Consider the following 18,796-nt stretch of genomic DNA (forward strand, 5'->3'; position numbering starts at 1 on the left):
TACGGAGTATCCGTACACCGTACTGAGTACTACCTACAGTAGGTACCTAGAGGTAATTAATACACATACTCCTAGGTGACTGCCACCACTAGTATTTGACACCTTAGGACCCCTCCTGCGCTCACTGCTCCCGGGAGACATATCCGTGAAGCTGCTGCCACTGCCACCGCTGGAAATTGGTCCACCCGCCCAATGCCAGTGCTGCCTCCCATGAGGTTGCCTGTGTACTCCGTACCTACCTGCCTACCTACTCGTCCACCCCTAATGATTCAGACCCCCCTACTCATCAAATCCTATATGATTCAGACGGGCCGGACAGTGCATAGGCGAGCCTCTCAGACATCCGGCTGCGCCGAGGGCATAACGTCGTCGACTTCCGCTTTCGTATAGGAGCCAGGGACAGGGAATCATGGTGTGCGGGTGTGTAAGGTGTAAGGTGTAAGGTGTGTCTCTGTGTTGTACTCCGTCCTCCCCGGAACTCACGCTACATGTATCCATATCCGTACACTGTACTCGTACAGAGATATCTGCCAAGGCTCGCTTCCGTCTTTCTTGAGTCTTTCTTTGGCTTTCACATGGCATCTTCCCCATGTCTTTCAATACGTCTTTCAATACGTCAGGATATTCTGCAACACTGCAAGACTAAGGAGGTCCTGTAGGGGTGGATTGCGGAGAACAGACCATGAGCCGTGGCTTGAAAGCATCCCCGGACACCCGCACCCGCTCCCACACCCACAACCACGCGGTGGAGACTAGACTCTGCTCTCGTGAGATGAAACCGCCTTTTCACTTTTCAGTGCGGCCACCACGGCATGAACGTGTCTGGCATATTATTGCCAGGCACGTTCTATCATATCTCTACTGACCTTCTGTTCTTGGGACGGCCAGTTTGCAGGCTGTGTTTTAGCTACTCGTATCCGTACACACCCCCCGGCCGAACCGTCCCAAGCGGCGATCCTGTCGACAATCATTAATTGTCTACTGTCCCGCACGCTACAAGGGTTGAGCTCCTAAACTTGTACTGTACTGGCACAGGTGGACGGAGGCCTAAGACCTGCCCCTGCAAGCTGCATATCTATGGGAGAAGCATGTGAAATGTGGCACCACTCCCCCGGTCCATGCACATGCCGCGAGGGAGAGAAGGATTTATAAAACGTCGACCGTCACGCCTTGGACGGATCATATCCTGTTTCAGGTAAATTCTAACGAACTGGCTGCAGTGCCCAGGACACCAGTAACGACTATTGCTGAGTCTCATGCATCTCAATTATCATGGCCATTCTGCAAGCGCAAAGTGGTCTGTCTGCCCTAGCTGTGCCTGTCCTTGATCTCCGCATGCACCAGGCTGGATTTCCTGCCACATGCACCCTCAACAACCCCCCGAGCTGCAAGTCCAGTTGATGCTCGCTTCCAACACATCTTTTTAGGCCGACTTGCATATTCGTCCGAAGTCCTGCGCCCGTCCACTCCCATGATGGCCATGATGGTGTCCTCAAGTCTCGCAATGAATTGGTATGCTTTAACCCTAACCTCCGTTGCCGTCAACAGCTAGCCGCTTCCATCTATTCCAGATGAAGTCGGTCGAATCCTGAAGGCACCTGCCAGCCATGATTGCGACAGGCCCGCACATATGCTTCGACCGCCTCACCAATGCCATAGGTATCTTGTCCGCCCACACCCCCCTTGGCAAGCCTCGCAGGCCGCTCTTCGTCAGAAAGTGCCATGCGCACCTGCAGTAAAAGGCTCTCGACGCTCTGTGCTGCACTCCACCCATTGTTGGTCAACACCTCCATACACATGGCGCCCCCTTCCGTCACGTGGCCTCCGCCTCCCTTCGCGAATGGAAGAAACCGTGGTTTGACTACGCGAATAAAAGGCGGGCTGAATGGGAATTGGTTGGAAAATCGCATCTCGAGCACGATCGACGTCAGTCCACAGGCTTTTAGGTCCTGCGCCAGAGGCAGGCTGGCTGGGAAGCTGTGCAGTTCCACAATCCACTGATACATGTTGTTGATCAAGCTGCGGTCAATGTGCCATCCCAAGGTTGCCGCTGGGCTTCTCTCCTGCAGAGTCACGGCGTCACGCAGCAACCGCATGAGGGCCTTGGTCGACGTGGTTGTGGCATCTCTGGGTGGTTCCAGAAATTTGATGTCGCGCAAATCGAGCGTGCCAGGCACAAAGTCTGTCGCCAGCTCGGTGGGTGCAGCGAACGCAGTGGCACCACCATCGCAGCCGGGCAACGTTTCGTCACAACCACCAAGAGCATCATTTTCTTCCTCGAATCTGCTCGTCTTTAGGATTGCCAAGTCATCTGCATCAGAAACGACGCTGTTAGCGTCATCCTCTTGACGCTCACCGGTAGCTTGATCTATGCCGACCATGGTTTTGGCGCGCTTTCCCACCTCGGTTGGAGTCATTTGGATGCTCTGATACGGTCTGCGGGACTTGGAGATGGCTGATATCGGAATCGTTATTGCTTGGTTGGCTTCATTCCGGGCCAGATAGTCTGGGTCCTGTTCGTAGACATCCGTCAACGGATGACTGTCCACATTGAAGCCTGTGGCGGTCTTGACAAACAAATATCGAGTCTGGATCCAGTCAATGTCCGAGACCACGTAGTGTGGCGTCTTGCTGACAAACTTGGCCGGATTGTTAACCACTTCGTTAAGGGAGAAAGCCTTGGTGATGTTGAGCATCGAGGGTTTCCACTGGGCGCGAGTTTGATTATCTGGATTGGCATACACTAGACTTGTCTGTGCATGTGGGCTTAGGTAGACCCCGTTTCCAAAACTTCGACCATTGACTACTTCATCGTAGTGAAGCCCTTGTCGAACAATTGAGTGCCAGTTGGCCAAGCGACTGCCATGCCAGGCGAATATAGTAGGATAATTGGTACGGGTGGCAGCTGCCTCTCTCATGACGCAGTCGTTGAACCGCTTCTCTTTGTCTGGTGCACCTTGGGCAAAGCGAAATTGCATCCAGAGATCCATCCCCCCGATCCGGTCTTCCTTCATGAGCGAAGACTTGCGTTTGATCTCGCCACTGACTTCATCCACTTGCGCAATGCATGATCGATTCGAGGCTACAATCCAACGAAGTAGATTGACAGATGATTCGGGAATTCTCTCGCTCCACGATTTGAGGGATGCGGCGGCGCGTTTTCGACCCTTTGTTTGACGTTCCAAGTGCTGATACATTTCTCCAACCCCTGGCAAGACCTCCAACAATGTAAGAACAGCGCACAACTGCTCTTGTGTGGAGAGATCCTCAAAGTGGTTGTCATAAACATAGCAGTGAGCCTCGATAGTCCCTGAGATGTATGGCAGACTGTCATTTTGAACCGTGGCTGCTGTTTGCTGAGACGTGTCGATGTAGTCCACCCCGACAGGCTCTCCGAGGGATATGCTGGGCAATGCGACATGCTGAACTCGATAATGGGCAGCTGAAACGTTCTGGGAAGATACGAGGACTAACCAGTCTCCTCGTTTGAGCTTTCGGACATCTGGTGAGTGGTGCTCCTCGTCCACCATGAGTGAGTTCAGAGCGGGCGACCAACGGCAAGAGAATGATTTTCCCCCTTGGGACTGAGGTACCGGGCCAGTTGTATGAGGGTGGACTTGTAGTGCAGGATGGTTGAATACGACCCGAGGAGGAACAGGCACTACTAAGCCCATGCCGAGTGGGAGGTCCTTGAGTCGGCCTAGGCTCGCGGCAGCATAACAAAAGCTCACCAACAGATCCACAACGTACGGTTGAGAGATGATCTCCCATTCCAAGCTAGTGCCAAAGCCAAGAGACATGTACTGGTACAGACAAAGTGGTTTCGTGCAGACGTAGGGTTTGAGAGCCTCGAACGAGTCGTCGAGGCGACAGTGACACACAAGACAGAACTCAGTACAACGGACGAAGTGTCTGAGAACGAACTGCATGATTACCAGGGGCAATGAAACATGTTCAAGCGGCACCTCCCGCAGATGATCTGCGAGGGCAATACCTGGAAGGCTGCGTGTGATGACACTGTCGTCACTTTGATATTTTCCCAAGTCGTCAATGGCCGCACTTTCCGACGACGCTTGTCTTTCGGCGACGAATGTTTCTGCCCCTAGCCAGCCAAAACCATGCGAGATGCGAGATTTGATAATGACGAACAAGCGCTCCTCGAGAAACTGGTTGAGTGCTTTGCCAATGAATAATGGCTCCAATTCGGGACCCTTTTCGATGTTTTCAGGTCGGTACAAAGCGCCATCTTGTTCGACAGTATCGAGAAATGCTGATGCTTCATGCAAGGAAGGCTTGTAATGCTCACAGAGGCCGACACGCATCCTCACACCGGCCCGGACATAAGGATTCTTTGCCAGCTCGGTGGCATCAATGTATCCGCCCGAATATTTGATTAGGAGTATGAGATAATGTTTGCGTCGTAAACCCCAAGCCTGCATGGCTTCGTCGGATAGACCTAGCTTGACAACACGAATTGAAATGCACAGGACGCCCGACGTGGCAAGATTGCCAAAGATACCGACACGGAAACCTGCTGCTTTGAGAATACGGAGGTCTTCTCGTATCTTCCCCATCTTGACTTGGGTCTTTTTGGAGGAATAGGTGTTTGAAGATCCTATGTGGTGCGCTACGCCACTGTAGTTGAGGTCGCCCAGCCCGAATTCGCCATCGTCTGAATCATAGAACTCAAGGTCTGCATCGAAATCATCGGAGTTATCGACTCCAGATTCAGACTCTGCTTTCTCTTCTGTGTGACACATTATGGCTGCTGTAAGCCGCTCCGAGACTTCAGTCAGTATGGCTGGAAGTGTCTTGCCGGTGGAATTGTCAGTCACTTTCTGTAACGCCTGGGGGATGGTAGGATCGACATTCTCGTCATCAGTATAGAGCATGTAAGAATTGCCGTTGGGATATTCATCGAGGTTGGTAGTGTAAAGTTGTACGCGGACATGGTAAGGCTCCGAGGCCTTCGTATGGGTGTAGAGACAGCTAATGAGTCCCTCGTCTGGAGAGTGTACCCCTTGTATCTGCCCAATGACCGCAAGACTGGCTTCGGCCAGATGCTTCATAAACAATCTGCGGGCCATGATCACCAAGCTGGACCGTCAAGGGTTCAAAGTAAAGTTGCAGAGGTTCGCAGGTATCGCTATTATCAATTTCCCTTTCGGCGCAGTGCGAGACAAAAGACCTAGGTGTAGGCTCGGAGGAATTTGGGCGCAAACAGATCGACAAGGTGCATAGCCGGTCTCAAAAGAATAGCATGGCCGATCATCGGGAAAGAGGATATCTCTGACACAGAGGGAGAGGGGGGAGAGGAGAGAGGGGAGATGAGGGAAGAGGGAGTGAATGTAGTGAATCAATATTCGCTATTGTCGAAGCAAATCATCGAAGTGCCCAGTCTAACACAGGCTCGACCCAGGTTGAACCAAGGCTCAGGCAAAAGTCAAAGAAAGGCTGGAGGCCAAGGAGACCCAAATACCTTCAAGGTTTAATCAAGGACAACGGCCAAGTGGAAGCGACCATGTAACGCGTCGGACTTGAATGTTTACGCTGCTGTGAGGCAGCACTTGCGGTCCCACGACAAGGCAGCAACGCACTGCATGCCGACATACTAGTTCGAATCATGCTGCACTGCAGGCGCCTGCTCTTCCCTGCTCTTCCCTGCTCCTTGGCAGCCTGACGCGGGCTCTGCATGCCACTCAGGCTGCAAGCCAATGAGAATCTCTCACATGACTTCACTCACTGGCTGTTGGCCACTCCATGATCTGCCATCTGAACAAAGCAGGATGCACATGAGGTGACATGTATGTCCAGCATGGAGCAGCAAAAGAAGCAGCAGTGAATCCTGACTTTAGCTTCGGGAACCACAAGTGCCTATCCGCACTAAACTTTGGCCTAAGCGCGCTATCTGAAGGGATCCTCCAGGTCCTCTCGGCGGGACTTTATTCCGGAGCCAGGACCAGTTCAACTGCCAGTGCTGATACTTCAGAACAGATTGATGCAGCATTGCAAGTTTGTTGGGCAAAAAGTTCCATTCTAGTCCAGAGTATTGCTGGCTGCTGGTTGCTGGTCCTTAGTTCTGGCCGAATGGCGAGTACTAGGCCCAGTCCATGTCCCAGGCCAACAAACAGTTCATTACAGTCACTCCCTGGGCCTTGGACCGATCATAACTTGGGCCTATTCTAAACGAGAATCCCCTCAAGATGCCTACTAGGATAGACGCCGAATCGCCCAGCACTGAAGGAGGTAGCTCCATACTGTCAAAGCTCAAACAGCCTCAATTCGACCCTGTCGACTTCCTCAACGCGGCTCTTCCTGCCCTAACTTTTTCGTCGGAAATCCAACCACAAAGAACGAGCAAGTCTGCGCAACTCCAAAGTACCTCCGCCGAGACTCTCACGCTTCTTAACTCCCTCAATGCCCTCAACATTCGTGCTTCTGCCGACTTGACATCTCTGACGGACGAGATTATTCGCAGTGGCAGCCGTCTGGCCTACGAGGTGGAAGTCCTCCGGGGTGATGTGAATGGGCTACATGATTTGTTGACAGAGTCCTTGCGGGACGAAATCAATCAATTTGTGCTGAATGAGGTGGTCACTGGGAAGTCAGGAAGCCCCACTGGCGACGCGGGCGACCAGAAGGCTGCACCGTTACCAGACGAAGTGAAAGAGCCGGACTTCATGATACAACTGCGCTTGCTCGGAAAAGTCAAAACGCGCCTAGAAGCTGTCATCTCCCTCTTTGGGGAGGCGATGAAGTGGCCGATGCCTCCCTCGGAGCTGTCCATGGCTTCGTCTCTGATATCAGTCTCGTCTCCGGAACTCGGGCTTCAGAGCACGGCAGAGGACGATAAGGCACGAGAGGTCTTGAGGGCTATACGAGGAGAGATCACAGATCTTCTTGATTCTGAGTCGGGTGGGTACGCGGGACTTGAGGCAGCCTCACAGAGGGTCGAAGAATATAGACAGCTGGCCATGCTGTGGAAAGGCACGGGTGAAGAAAGAGCCAGGATAAAATTTGTAGAATCTCTAACAAAGATTCTTGAAGAGAAGAAGAAGAGTCTAGACGGCAAAGGGGGATCTCGAAATTCTAGAGCCGATGGAGCAAGCTCATCATTAGGAAGGAATCAAAGGGGACTGGGTGAAGGAGGCGGCGGCGCCGCCGGACTTTTCAGAAATCTCCAGCGGTTGAAGGATGATCTGTATTTTGAATAAGCATTAAGAAACGACGGGACGATGGGAATTGACGTGAGAGTTGAGCAATGACGTGCCACACTCCTCAGCATGTTGCATCCGCATCCTGTTCCTACGTTCCAATACTTGCTCATCACCGTCACTCGAATGGGGGCCGAAGTTTTGCTCAAGTGTTTCCAGGTCGGGTCCGTAACGTGCAAAGCCACCTCTCATGAGTTTCGAATTTCATTTTATTCATGGATTTGGCATGCTTTCTGTCATCCGCAGACGAGGAATCAAAGTCCTCATACCCGGGTATCGCCGTGAAATGCCGACCGCCACAGACTTTTCCCCTTACACCCTTGCATCTAAAATCTCAGCGGTGTGAAGAACCATCTGTTCTTTCCACTCAGGTATCTCTCTTCCAGCGCCTTCTTGACATTCTTCTTCGCATCCTCTCGCTGAGAGACCTCTTTGAAGGTATCGTTCGAGATGACGCTCTTCAATCCCTCCAATTCGAGTGTGTATCGTGTCGGCATGATGTGGTTGTAGTTGATGACCTTGATGAATGGCTTGATTTTCGATCGCTTCTCGGTTCGCTTCTTCCCCATGCGCCGGGTGACTTTCAATGGGTAGCGCTCGATACCTGCGACGAGAGCGTAGGAGAAAGGGTGCGCTTTGGTGCCGGAGTCGACAGGCTGAATGATGACGACCTAAAAATCCTGTCAATGCTGTTCGTGATGCACTCGGGAGCCAGGCGCTTCGAATTAAAAATCCGCCGACGCTGGGCTCAACATGGTTTCGTACCTTTCTTCCGGCATATCGGCCTCGAGTGATGATGGCCACACGGCCGACCTTGAGAACTGCATGAGAAGTCAGTTATCTGGGCTGTATACATAGCCTCGAACTGCCTGCTTACACTTCATCTTGAGGTCAAACTGCTGACTTGGAATGATCGTGGGATTGAAGACGCTGGTCGGCACAAAATTGCGGTGATATTGCAGGTAGCAGCCTCGGGCAGTGTGGGATTTCGCAGGCTTGGCGCTTAAAATGTGTGGCCCGCACTGACTAGCTTTGATTGGTCCGAGAGTACAGCGTCACATGACCGGCTAGCTTTGTTTACATTACCCGATTCGGAAGGGTCAAACAGGAACCAGCCCATTGCCAACATGCTGGTTATTGGGAAGATACTTGCCAGCATCCAAACCTACTCCTATACCATTGCTTGATCTTGGTCGTCACATTTGTAATAAGCACCGAATTCTGCTGCTGGAGAACGATCAATACAGTTGCAACATGAACATCGAGGACGTTCATCTTAACTGACAGCATTGCTAAGAAGGTTCCCCACAAGGCATTGACCACCATGTCTGCCTACTCAACCAGTTCGAGAGACGCTTCGCGGGACCGTGCTGAGTCTCGAATGGTGAAGCACCAACACTCATTTTCGGAGTCTGGTAGGAGCTCCGTGCCCATGTGAGTCCCTGTTGGGTAAACCAGCCGAGTGTACAAATATTGATGCACAACACAGGTGGGACAGTTCAGACCCTGATAGAGCGCCTCCACCACTTCCGCTGAATCCTGGTGTACCAGGCAGCCCAGTGACCAGATCTAACACCTCTAAACGCATTGAGGAAGCCGCCGCTCTCATCACGGCCAGAGCACGAGAGAATGCGCCCAGCGCGTACACAACCAATCCTCCACCGCTTTCACCCGACCGTAACATCATGCGAGCACACAATCGGCGAACGCAAAATATACAAAGTCCTGGTGGAATCAGACTGAGCGACTCCCTGGAACGACGATCTCCCGACAAAGGCCTCCGAACCGCTAAGTTCGTGGACTTCGAAGACTTCCGTAGCAGTCGGTCCTCCGAACGTGGCCCAGTGCGACCGAGATCAGAAACTCCGACACCCGCCGATAGGAATGGATCAAGGTCCAAAGAGGTTGAAAACACGCCACCTGCGTCAAATATATTGGCTCTGCAGACAATCAGGAACAAGCAAGATGCGGCGCCTCTGGGAGATATCACCAATGGAGCATCTCCACCAGTCCAACCATCTTTCTCATTCGATGTCCTCTCTTCTCAGATACTGAGCCTGACCAACTTAATTGCGAGCGTCCAGAAGGAGATGGCAAGCCTGAATAAGAGAAGCAAGGACAACTACGGTGACCTTATGAGTTTGAAAGAAGCCACTACAGCACGAGATGAGGACATCCGTAATAGTCTGCGTGAACTTGTCACGGGGCTTGAGAACAAGTTCAGCAAGCTTGATGCTCGACTACTTCCCTCGCCAGAGGTGAATAGGTCTACGCCAAATCTGGGACTGTATCTCGACGATAAAGCTCATAACGGCTCTCCACGGCCCAAAAGCTTCGGCTTGCCGCGCCTTGGGAGTCCAACATCTTTCTCCATGGCTCTTGATCGAGACTTGACTGCCTCACCCTCCATTGCTTGCGTGGATGGCGCGGCCAGCATTGCTCTCTTGGAGAAAGTTCTTCGGGAGATGGCCACTCGTGACGGGCAGGACAAGATCATGAACACCCTTGAAGCAGTCAAAACCCAAACACTTGTTCATTCAAAATCGAGCCCATCTGCACCGGTCTCGATAGACCCTGCCATGATGTCGAAACTCGAGGATATCCTGCTATTCATGAAGGAAATGAAAGAGGAGTCAGGGTCGAAAGCTCTTGTCCGCTCAGGAGGCAACGAGACTGGCAAAGGGCCTTCAAATCTGGAGATCTACCTCGACGGAGATGCCAGGACAGGAACTCTGGCCAAATCGAGTTCTGAATCTGTTAATGAGGAAGTGATGAAGATGCTGAAAAGTGTCAAGCAGTCCATGGCTCAAGGTGGCGGCCTCACAAATGAGGTCAAAGTCCTGGTCCGTGAATTAAGAGGCGAAGTGCTTGGGATGGGCCGCGAGCTTGGAAGAAAATTGGAACAGTCTTCCATCCCAGACAAGGGAAACAGCAGTGAGACTCATGCAGCTATGCAAGTTGAAGTTGCAGCGATTGTCCAGCAAGGTCTTGCAGAACTCAAAGATCATATGCATCGGATTGTGCAGGACAACAGGCGCCGTTCTTTGGACAAGTCCCATCCACCAGTCGACACTCAGGAGATCATTCAGGCCGTCCAGGGGGTGCTCTCTCAAATGCCTCGCCCTCGCGAAGAAGGAGCAAAGGATCCAGTTGCTGAGAGAGAGGAGTTGCTTGCTGCAATCAGAGAAGCATGGGAGGACTGCAAGCCCGAAATCGCACTCGAGCACTTCGGACTCGAGCGAGATGAGATATTGGAGACTCTCAAGGAGGGTCTTAAGGCATATCAACCTCAGCAACAAACTGCCAGGGACACAGGCGCCACCTACGAGGATGTACTTGAAGCTGTTCGGAAAGGATTGGCGGAATTCACGCTCCCTGACCTTGCAATCCCGGCTATGATCTCTCGAGATGACGTGCTGTCAGCTGTCCAGCAATGCCTGGAAAGCTTTGAATGGCCCAACGTCCATCATAAGGAGGACACTGGCAATAGCCTGACACGAGAAGACGTGCATGAAGCCGTCCGTGAAGGGTTGGCACAACAGGACAAGACTGCCAAAGAGCATCTCATCGATGCAGTAAGGGAGGGTCTTTCACACCAAGAACCTAATTCCAAGGAAATTGAGTTCAATCGTGAAGATCTCTTTGATGCCATCAGGGCTTGCCTCGAAGGCGAACAAAATCCGCTCGGAGGAATGGGCGAACGCGTTATTGATGCCATGCACGAGTTCTTGGGCAGCATGAAGACAGAGTTTCAACAATACTCCGCTGCGAGCGGGAAGGACACCGAGCAGGTACTCGATGCTCTCAAGGACGGTCTTGAAGATCTCAGAGCCGAGATCGTGAGCTACGTGGATCGTGCCGCAGACGTCACCGGCAAGGATGAGATTATTGACACTGTCAAGGCTGGCTTTGCTGCCATGCAAGCCGACATCGACAAGAACGTTCCCGATCGCAGTAGTAGCGCTCCCAACACACCCGAGCTTCTAGATGCCATGGAGAAGGAGTTTGAACATCTCCGGGACACAATCAGCAAGAGCATGGCGATGAGCAACGTCCTCTCTGACAAGGATGAAATCCTGGATGCTATTCGAGACCTATCCGACGAAAGGCAGTCATCTCTCAGCAGCAACAGCGAGGATGTTGTTCGCCTTGTCAAGGAAGAGTTGGAACACATGAGAACAACTCTGGCAGGTACACTGATCAAGAGCGGCTCCTCACTAAACCGCGATGAGGTGCTGGAGGTGATCCGAGAAGGGCTCGAATACTCTCGAACGGTGCCCAAAGCGGATGGCAACGAAAGCATTCTGTCCAACACCAGTGAGCTGCTCGACGCTTTTCAGGATGGTGTCGATGGCATCAGAGCGGACATTCAGAAGTTAACCGACCGCCCTGTGGATCTGAGCACGAGCTATGAAATACTGGATGCATTGAAGACAGGAATCGAGGAGGTTCGCGCTGACATTGCGACCCTTTATGACAAACAGAGTGAGGGCTCTGAGACAAACACGGCCAGAGGCCAAGAGATGGTAGTTCATGATCAAAATCGCATCTCAACCGAGATAGAAGGATTGAAAGTCATGATCACCCAGTTGAGAATCAAAGTCGAAGCACTGGACGGAATGACTGCACCACCTGCGCCCACGGAAGTACGGGTGCACAAAGATGATATGAACGAGATCTATGACGCGATTCATCAGGTGGAAGAATCGGTCCACCGGTCTAAGCAAGATGGCTCTCACGTTCACAAAGATGACCTGGACGGCTTACACACTGCTATCAATCAAGTCAACGACGTGGTTAGTCAAATTCGTGATGCCCCTCCGCCAGAAGCCACTATACCAGAGAATGCGGCCTCGAAGGAAGACACCGATGCAATCGAGACCTTGCTACGCAATTTGAAAGCCGAGCTGGACGAAGTGCTCTCTCCAGATGCCGAGGAGCCTCTGGCCAAGTCAACTCAGATTGGTGCCCTTGAAGTCATTCTGAAAGACATCAAAATGACTGTCGAGGAAACTGCGACCAGAGCCTGCGAAGACTCTAGCAAGGAAGACTTCACCCTGATCGAGCTTATGTTGAAGGATGTTCAGGGCAGCGTCGAAGATGTCAAGTCGAAGATCGACAGCAGCCATTCAGCTGACAAGGCCATCGATAAGACTGACTTGCAAGTCGTAGAGACATTGTGCATGGATATCAAATGCCAGATTGATGCTATCAAGGTCCCGGATTCCGATGTGCTTCCAAGCAAGGAGGACCTTGCAGATCTGAAAAACGATCTCAAGGCTTTCCGCGAACAATTCGAGGCTGACAACGGCCTCACTGCCCAGGCTTTCGAGGCTCGGAAGATCGAACATGGTGGACTGGCCACGAAAATTGATGATGTCAAGAACGTGATTGGCGACCTCCGGGACGAGTTAATTGGCAAAGTGGAAGGCAGTGCAGATGGCATCGTGGAGTTGAACAAGGTGCTTGGGATGCATCACGATGACATGAGCAAGTATGCTACTGCTTCCAGCATTGCAGAAATGTCAGAAATGATCAAGAGTGAGCTCGAGCGGCACATGGAGCACCATTCCAGCAGCAAAGCCGAGATGGAGGAGCGAGACGCAACCCTGTTCACCAAACACGAAGAGACGGGTTCCGAAATTAAGATGACCATCGAGGACAGATTTAACGAGCTGATGTCCAAGTACGACGACGCACAGCTCCTGAGTGACGCCAAGCTGAGTGCACTTGAAGACCGTGACAGCGCACACCTCGAAGCTACCAACAGCACAAAAGCTGTAGTGGATGATCTCAAGTCCCTCATGGACACTCTGGGCTTGACGATCACGGAAAGCTCGGAACGAGTCTCTGAGGATTCCAAGACCGTCTTCAGCTCGATTGAAGAGTCCAACCTCAAACTGGACGGCCTTCGTACTGCAAATGCATTCGAACACGGTGTGACGCGGGAGGAACTAGCCAAAGCATTCGTTACAGTTACGAGATTGGAGAGTTCGGTGGCAGAACATCAGCCAGCTATTCTGGCAGCAATCCGCGAGGTATTGGGAGTTGTCAGCCAGCACTATGAGCACTCTCAGCAACAGACGGAGAGCTTCGCACGAGTGACTGAAGAGATCAAAATAGGTGTCGACTCCATCCCGGCGGCCATTCCACCCTTGCTCCCAGCTCTACCCTCGGCTACTTCCAACCCTCCTGTCGTCCAGGAAGCGTCCGCCCAGAAAGAATATAACGATGATGAAGTCCAGAATAAGTTGGACAGTCTGCTTGCTCACGCGACTGAGGCTAAGGAGATGTTTGTGGGGATTGAAGACCAGCATAAAGACACGCAGGCTTCCTTGGCCAACATGTCCAAGCTTGACGATATCCATCAGCAAGTGGTCTCGACAGCAGCCGAGATTGCCAGCATGGTCACCACCCAAGCGAGACTTATGGCTGAACACCACGAATCTAAAGCTGCTGAAGCCATGGAAGCGGCCATTGCTTTGGAAAAACGGACAGCTCAAAAGGAGAAGGTGGAGGCAGATATCGTGGCTCTCAATGAACAGAAAAATGCCCTCATGGACTCCATGGCAGTGCTAAGGCAAGAACAGGAGGAGCTCAGCGGACAAACCAAGCGGTTGACGCGAGATGTGGCGAAACTGGAGACTGCATTGCAGATACGACAAGAGGAGATGCAGGAGATGAATGCTAGAGCCGAGGTTCTAGAGCGGCGCATTCTAGAAGGCCTCGTCAACCAAGCGCGAGCAGTGAAAAAGAGCTCGAGACCAACAGGAAGATCTAAAATGACACCAGCGGAGAGAGATGCATCCATGAGTCTCAAGAGGGTGCCCAGCACGGCCAGCACAGTGACAGCCAGAACTTCCGTCAAGGGCGGGAACTCGGCGATTGGCAGCGCTGTGGGTATAGCGTTGAAAAAGAGAGCGCCATTTGGAATGAATGTCAAGGCGTCCGTAACTCCAAGGACGTCAGCGGTTGATCGCCGGATTCTCAGCACCAGTCACGTCACAGGCAATCGAGGCCGAAACACTCCTGAGATGGCAATGATGCTCGCTCCCGTGCCCAAGTCGACCGGGTTGGTCAGCCTGAAGCGAAGCCATTCGGTCAAGAGCAACCCTAGCAGCTATCTCAACGGGCGCAAAGCGAGCTGGAACGGGGTCTCTTCTGACCTGACCGACAAGGAGAATTTCAACCTTGAGCACGAGGACAGTGAAGATGATGGCGAGACTGATGCAGACACTGAGAGGAGGACCAGCTTCGACACCAGTGTCATGTACAGTGACAGCATGACGTATGGGACAGGAAGCTCCCTGAGCGGGCACAGTAGACGGTCGACAAGCTGCGCCAGTAGTATTGTGGGGACTGTCAATGGTCAGTCTGAGAGCATTGCAGAGGAAGACGAGGACGACGTAGGGGACGCAACAGAAACAGCCCTGGTCCTGCATGGGACCTCAGCCGACTCTGGGCAGGTCAACGCAGGTCAAGACAATTCGATGGCCATGACCACGCTTGACGGGTTGGAGACACCAGTTGCTATGGCAGACGAGCTCTCCGACCTCCAGCCTCCGCCTCGCATGACAGAGCACGGATTCAAGTACCATGGGAGCGACAGTGGGCTCGGAAGTGAGCCATTGACGGCAGGAGCTCGGGAGAGCGCAGGGGAAGCACAGGAATATTTCCTCATGACGGCGCAGGAGATGCAGAGATGAGTGAGGCAGGAGTGGAAGTGGGTTGGACAGGCTGGCGTTGTATGTTCAGCGGCACTTGGGAATGAGCGTTCAGCGATCGGGCAATGAGGAGGATTATGCAGAGTGAACGGCGAAATAGGTTTTGTTAATTGAACGTGATATGGGGTCTGTGTGGGAATAACTATTGATACAATACTCGTAGTACTTACTACTCAGTCAGGGTGGCAGCCTACCTATGTAAGCCTTGGCCCCTTTAGCCCCTTATTAGCCGACAGCCTTCCCCAACAATTCATCAACCTGACTCGTCATTGCGCTCTCTGATTTGCTCCCTCGATCCTCACGAGGTCGCCTGCCACGCTGCCGACGCTGCCCACTCTGGCTCTGCGTCCATCCTCTTCATCCACCTGGGTTGCCGAGTGCTCAGATCCTTCTTCTCTCCTACGCAACTGCTCAAATGGTATGGGAGTACGAGACACCTAGCCAGTTTGATGCCCGCCTGCCTCTGTCAAGACTCGCCTTCTAGCTCTCGCGATGATCGACCCTTTCCCTCCTCCACCGCCGTGGCTCGTTGACCTGGTCAAGCCCTACAGCGACGCGCTCTATCTCCCGACCTTCCCATACCATGTCCACGAGGTCATTTTCGCCTTCGCCTTCTATCAAATAACACAGTCCATCCTGTCACCTGTTTTGTCGGCATTCCTCTTTCCCGAGATCTATCCCAAACTCACGCGGCGGACGCGCATCAACTGGGATGTGCATGTGGTGTCTCTTGTGCAGTCGTGCTTGATCAACGGCCTAGCCCTGTGGGTGATGTTCAGAGATGAAGAGCGATATGACATGCAAAACAGCGCAATCGAGCGGATTTATGGCTACACAGGAGCTTCGGGGCTGATCCAGGGCTTTGCCACGGGCTATTTTGTTTGGGACCTCGTCGTGAGCACTCGGTATCTCAGGATCTTCGGTCCTGGCATCTGGGCACATGCAGTGACGGCCCTCGCAGTATTCTCACTGGGCTTCGTATGTGTCAAAAGTATGATGCGCCTTCTTAATCAAGCTGACGAGCGAACGCAGAGACCCTTTTGCAATTATTACGGCCCAGTCTTTATCCTCTACGAACTATCCTCCCCCTTCCTGAACATTCACTGGTTCTGCGATAAACTCAACAAGACCGGATCCAAACTCCAGTGGTATAATGGCATGTTGCTTCTGTCGTCATTCTTCGGCTGCCGACTCCTCTGGGGCACCTACCAGTCTCTCCGAGTCTATCAAGATGTCTGGCACACTATGCATTTAAACGGCACAAGTCCAGTGCTCCGAGAAATACGCAGCTCGCCACACTCGTCCATTTTCGTGCCAAGAGATGGCCAACTGTGTCTAGGTGACAATAGCTGCATTGTCGCACAATCAGAGGTTATGAAGTTCACCGGTTCTCATACTGAAGCCATTCCTTTCTGGCTGGCTGGTGTCTACCTGACTTGTAATCTGGTTCTGAACTCTCTCAACTTTTACTGGTTTGCCAAGATGATCGAAACTGTGCGCAAAAGGTTCCAAGGCAAGCCACACGATGAGTTTCACCGTGAGCGAGACAGGAAGAACAGCAGGGTAGAAGAAGCAGCGACGGAGCTTGATCATGCGATTATTTCAGGGTCGAAGACGCCACTGGAAGAGAAGGATGATGCGGTTGCACGGAGTACAGGAGTGCCAGACGGTTCAGCGCAGGTGAAGAAGCGCTAGGAAGAAGAGTACCTGGGTCTGTGTCCGACGGTCGAGACACAGAGACGAGGCGAGACGCGCTTGACATAGGGGCTTATTGACATATAGTTGTGGTAATTGGCGGGGATGTCATGCTGCTGGCAGGACGATACTCCTGGAAGCCGGGCTTTTGTGCACTTCTAGAACAAGAAATCATCGTACGGATTAGAGTAATAGATCATATTATATGATTCTGGCCAGGCCAGCTGCATAATGCCTCTTGCCGATCTGGATCTAATCTGGCACAGTTTGATCTGATCTAATCTAATCTAATCTAATCTATTTTATCTCCAATGATCCAGCTGGGCTTGGCGCTTGTTGCCCAATCGACCGAGAACGCAAACATGGAGACGCCATGCGGTGCGGTGCCTTGGACTCTGGAGAGCCACAGCCACCTGACAGCGACAGCGGTCGAGGAGACCACAAGGCAACATCAAGCGCCACCGTGCCACTACCAACCCCCATTTGTATCATAAATCTCAATCTACTCCTTACACTTCCAGCACAAATCGTGCACACAGCCTGCTCGCTCCATACGGCCGGCGCGGTGCGCCCCCTCACCCTCACCCTCGGTCACGATGGCCTTTCTCTTTGGAGGACGAGGACGACAGAAGCAGCCAGCCGAGATCGCCAGGTCACTGAAGGATCTCCTGATTAAATTGGCGGAGCCGAATCCGAATTCAAAGGTACCCATACCGCCAAACCGCCGTCATTGTGTCGTCTGATAAAGCGAGCCGCAGGTGGAGGAAGATGTCGCGAAGCACATGTCACAGATGAAATTGATTGTACAAGGAACGCCCGGTCAGAGCCCCTGAGGCAGTGGTCACTGGGCTATAGCCATGTTCTAACGACGACCAGAAGCCGACTGCAGTCCTGAGCAAGTGCATCAGCTTGTGCACTGCATCATCCAAGAGGACATCCTGTTCGAGCTCGCCAAGTCGGTCCGCCTCCTCCCCTTCGAAGCGCGCAAAGACGCCCAGATCATTTTTTCCCACATCCTCCGCTTCAAGTCTCCAAACAGTTCCTCGAGTTCGCAGTCGGGCTCGTCCGATCCTTCGGCAATATCCTACCTCGTCCTGCAACGGCCCGAAATCATCGTCGAGTTATGTCGCGGATACGAGTATCCGCAGAGCGCCATGCCTTGCGGGACAATCCTCCGACAAGCACTACAGTACGACACCATTGCCGCGGTAATATTATACGACGAATCCGGGCCGGGGGAGAAGGCGGTGCAGCTGAAGGATGTCGACGTCAGCCGCAGACAGAGCGGCAAGGGCGTGTTCTGGAACTTTTTCAGCTGGATCAATAAAGGCAGCTTCGAAGTCAGCGCGGATGCATTTACGACTTTTAGGGTACGTCTGAAATCCAAGGCAGTGAAGGAAATATGAAACAAAAGGAACGGACTGATAGTTGCGGCTAGGAAATCTTGACCAAGCACAAACAACTGGTCTCGCAATACTTGGCAACGAATTACGACCTCTTCTTCAAATCACATTACAATCCAACCCTTCTACTGTCTTCGTCTTACGTTACGAAGCGGCAGTCCATCAAGCTCCTCGGTGAACTCCTCCTGGACCGCGCGAACTACGTGATCATGACCCAATATGTTGCAAGCGGGGAAAACCTCAAATTGACGATGAATCTCCTGAAGGACGACCGGAGAATGGTCCAGTACGAAGCCTTCCACGTCTTCAAGGTGTTTGTGGCCAACCCGAACAAAAGCGATGAAGTCAAGAGAATCTTGATTAAGAACCGCGGCCGGCTACTCAGGTTCCTGCCCGGCTTTCTGGAAGGCCGCGCCGACGACGACCAATTCCTCGACGAGAAGAGCTTTTTGCTCCGGCAGATTGAGAATCTGCCCGAGGAAGGGGCGTAATTGGCTTTTGTCGGGGTATAGAAGCGGAAGGGAGCAAGCAGTGATCGATCGGGTCCGGTCGGTGCCTGAAAAGGGTACTCATCAGCCCGGCCGGCGCTGCCTTTTTCTTCTTCAAGCGGTCACTGTACTGCTGGCTGGTTGGTTGTGACATTGGCGGGCATTGGAGGCGGCATCTACTACACTGCAGCGACCAAGTCGAAGTTTCTTGCCACCAAACGAAAGACATGACTGTATTTCCTGGCGTTTACTGGTGTTCCCTAGGGGTCAGG

The 18,796-nt window shown here is 52.5% G+C and overlaps 6 protein-coding genes across 6 annotated transcripts; 4 read left to right on the forward strand and 2 right to left on the reverse strand.

Annotated features, from left to right (window-relative positions):
* Nucleotides 1-1,562: 1,562 nt before the first annotated feature.
* Nucleotides 1,563-5,087, reverse strand: A1O3_06590 (uncharacterized protein; the record flags this gene model as incomplete). The annotated part of the gene is made up of 1 exon (XM_007736708.1): nucleotides 1,563-5,087. The coding sequence occupies one exon, from the start codon at nucleotides 5,085-5,087 to the stop codon at nucleotides 1,563-1,565; it is 3,525 nt and encodes a 1,174-aa protein (XP_007734898.1).
* Nucleotides 5,088-6,203: 1,116 nt separating this feature from the next.
* A1O3_06591 (uncharacterized protein) lies at nucleotides 6,204-7,214 on the forward strand (the record flags this gene model as incomplete). Its single annotated transcript, XM_007736709.1, has 1 exon — nucleotides 6,204-7,214. One exon carries the CDS (start codon nucleotides 6,204-6,206, stop codon nucleotides 7,212-7,214), a length of 1,011 nt encoding a protein of 336 aa, XP_007734899.1.
* A 326-nt stretch (nucleotides 7,215-7,540) lies between these two features.
* A1O3_06592 (60S ribosomal protein L27-A) lies at nucleotides 7,541-8,098 on the reverse strand (the record flags this gene model as incomplete). Its single annotated transcript, XM_007736710.1, has 3 exons — nucleotides 7,541-7,885; nucleotides 7,980-8,035; nucleotides 8,092-8,098. 3 exons carry the CDS (start codon nucleotides 8,096-8,098, stop codon nucleotides 7,541-7,543), a joined length of 408 nt encoding a protein of 135 aa, XP_007734900.1.
* A 440-nt stretch (nucleotides 8,099-8,538) lies between these two features.
* A1O3_06593 (uncharacterized protein) lies at nucleotides 8,539-14,920 on the forward strand (the record flags this gene model as incomplete). Its single annotated transcript, XM_007736711.1, has 2 exons — nucleotides 8,539-8,648; nucleotides 8,704-14,920. 2 exons carry the CDS (start codon nucleotides 8,539-8,541, stop codon nucleotides 14,918-14,920), a joined length of 6,327 nt encoding a protein of 2,108 aa, XP_007734901.1.
* A 510-nt stretch (nucleotides 14,921-15,430) lies between these two features.
* A1O3_06594 (uncharacterized protein) lies at nucleotides 15,431-16,633 on the forward strand (the record flags this gene model as incomplete). The annotated part of the gene is made up of 2 exons (XM_007736712.1): nucleotides 15,431-15,916; nucleotides 15,971-16,633. 2 exons carry the CDS (start codon nucleotides 15,431-15,433, stop codon nucleotides 16,631-16,633), a joined length of 1,149 nt encoding a protein of 382 aa, XP_007734902.1.
* A 596-nt stretch (nucleotides 16,634-17,229) lies between these two features.
* A1O3_06595 (conidiophore development protein hymA) lies at nucleotides 17,230-18,527 on the forward strand (the record flags this gene model as incomplete). Its single annotated transcript, XM_007736713.1, has 4 exons — nucleotides 17,230-17,337; nucleotides 17,392-17,452; nucleotides 17,510-18,003; nucleotides 18,072-18,527. 4 exons carry the CDS (start codon nucleotides 17,230-17,232, stop codon nucleotides 18,525-18,527), a joined length of 1,119 nt encoding a protein of 372 aa, XP_007734903.1.
* Nucleotides 18,528-18,796: the final 269 nt, after the last annotated feature.

This window comes from Capronia epimyces (assembly GCF_000585565.1).
Source record: "Capronia epimyces CBS 606.96 chromosome Unknown aczIQ-supercont1.5, whole genome shotgun sequence".
Classification (NCBI taxonomy): Eukaryota; Fungi; Ascomycota; class Eurotiomycetes; order Chaetothyriales; family Herpotrichiellaceae; genus Capronia; species Capronia epimyces.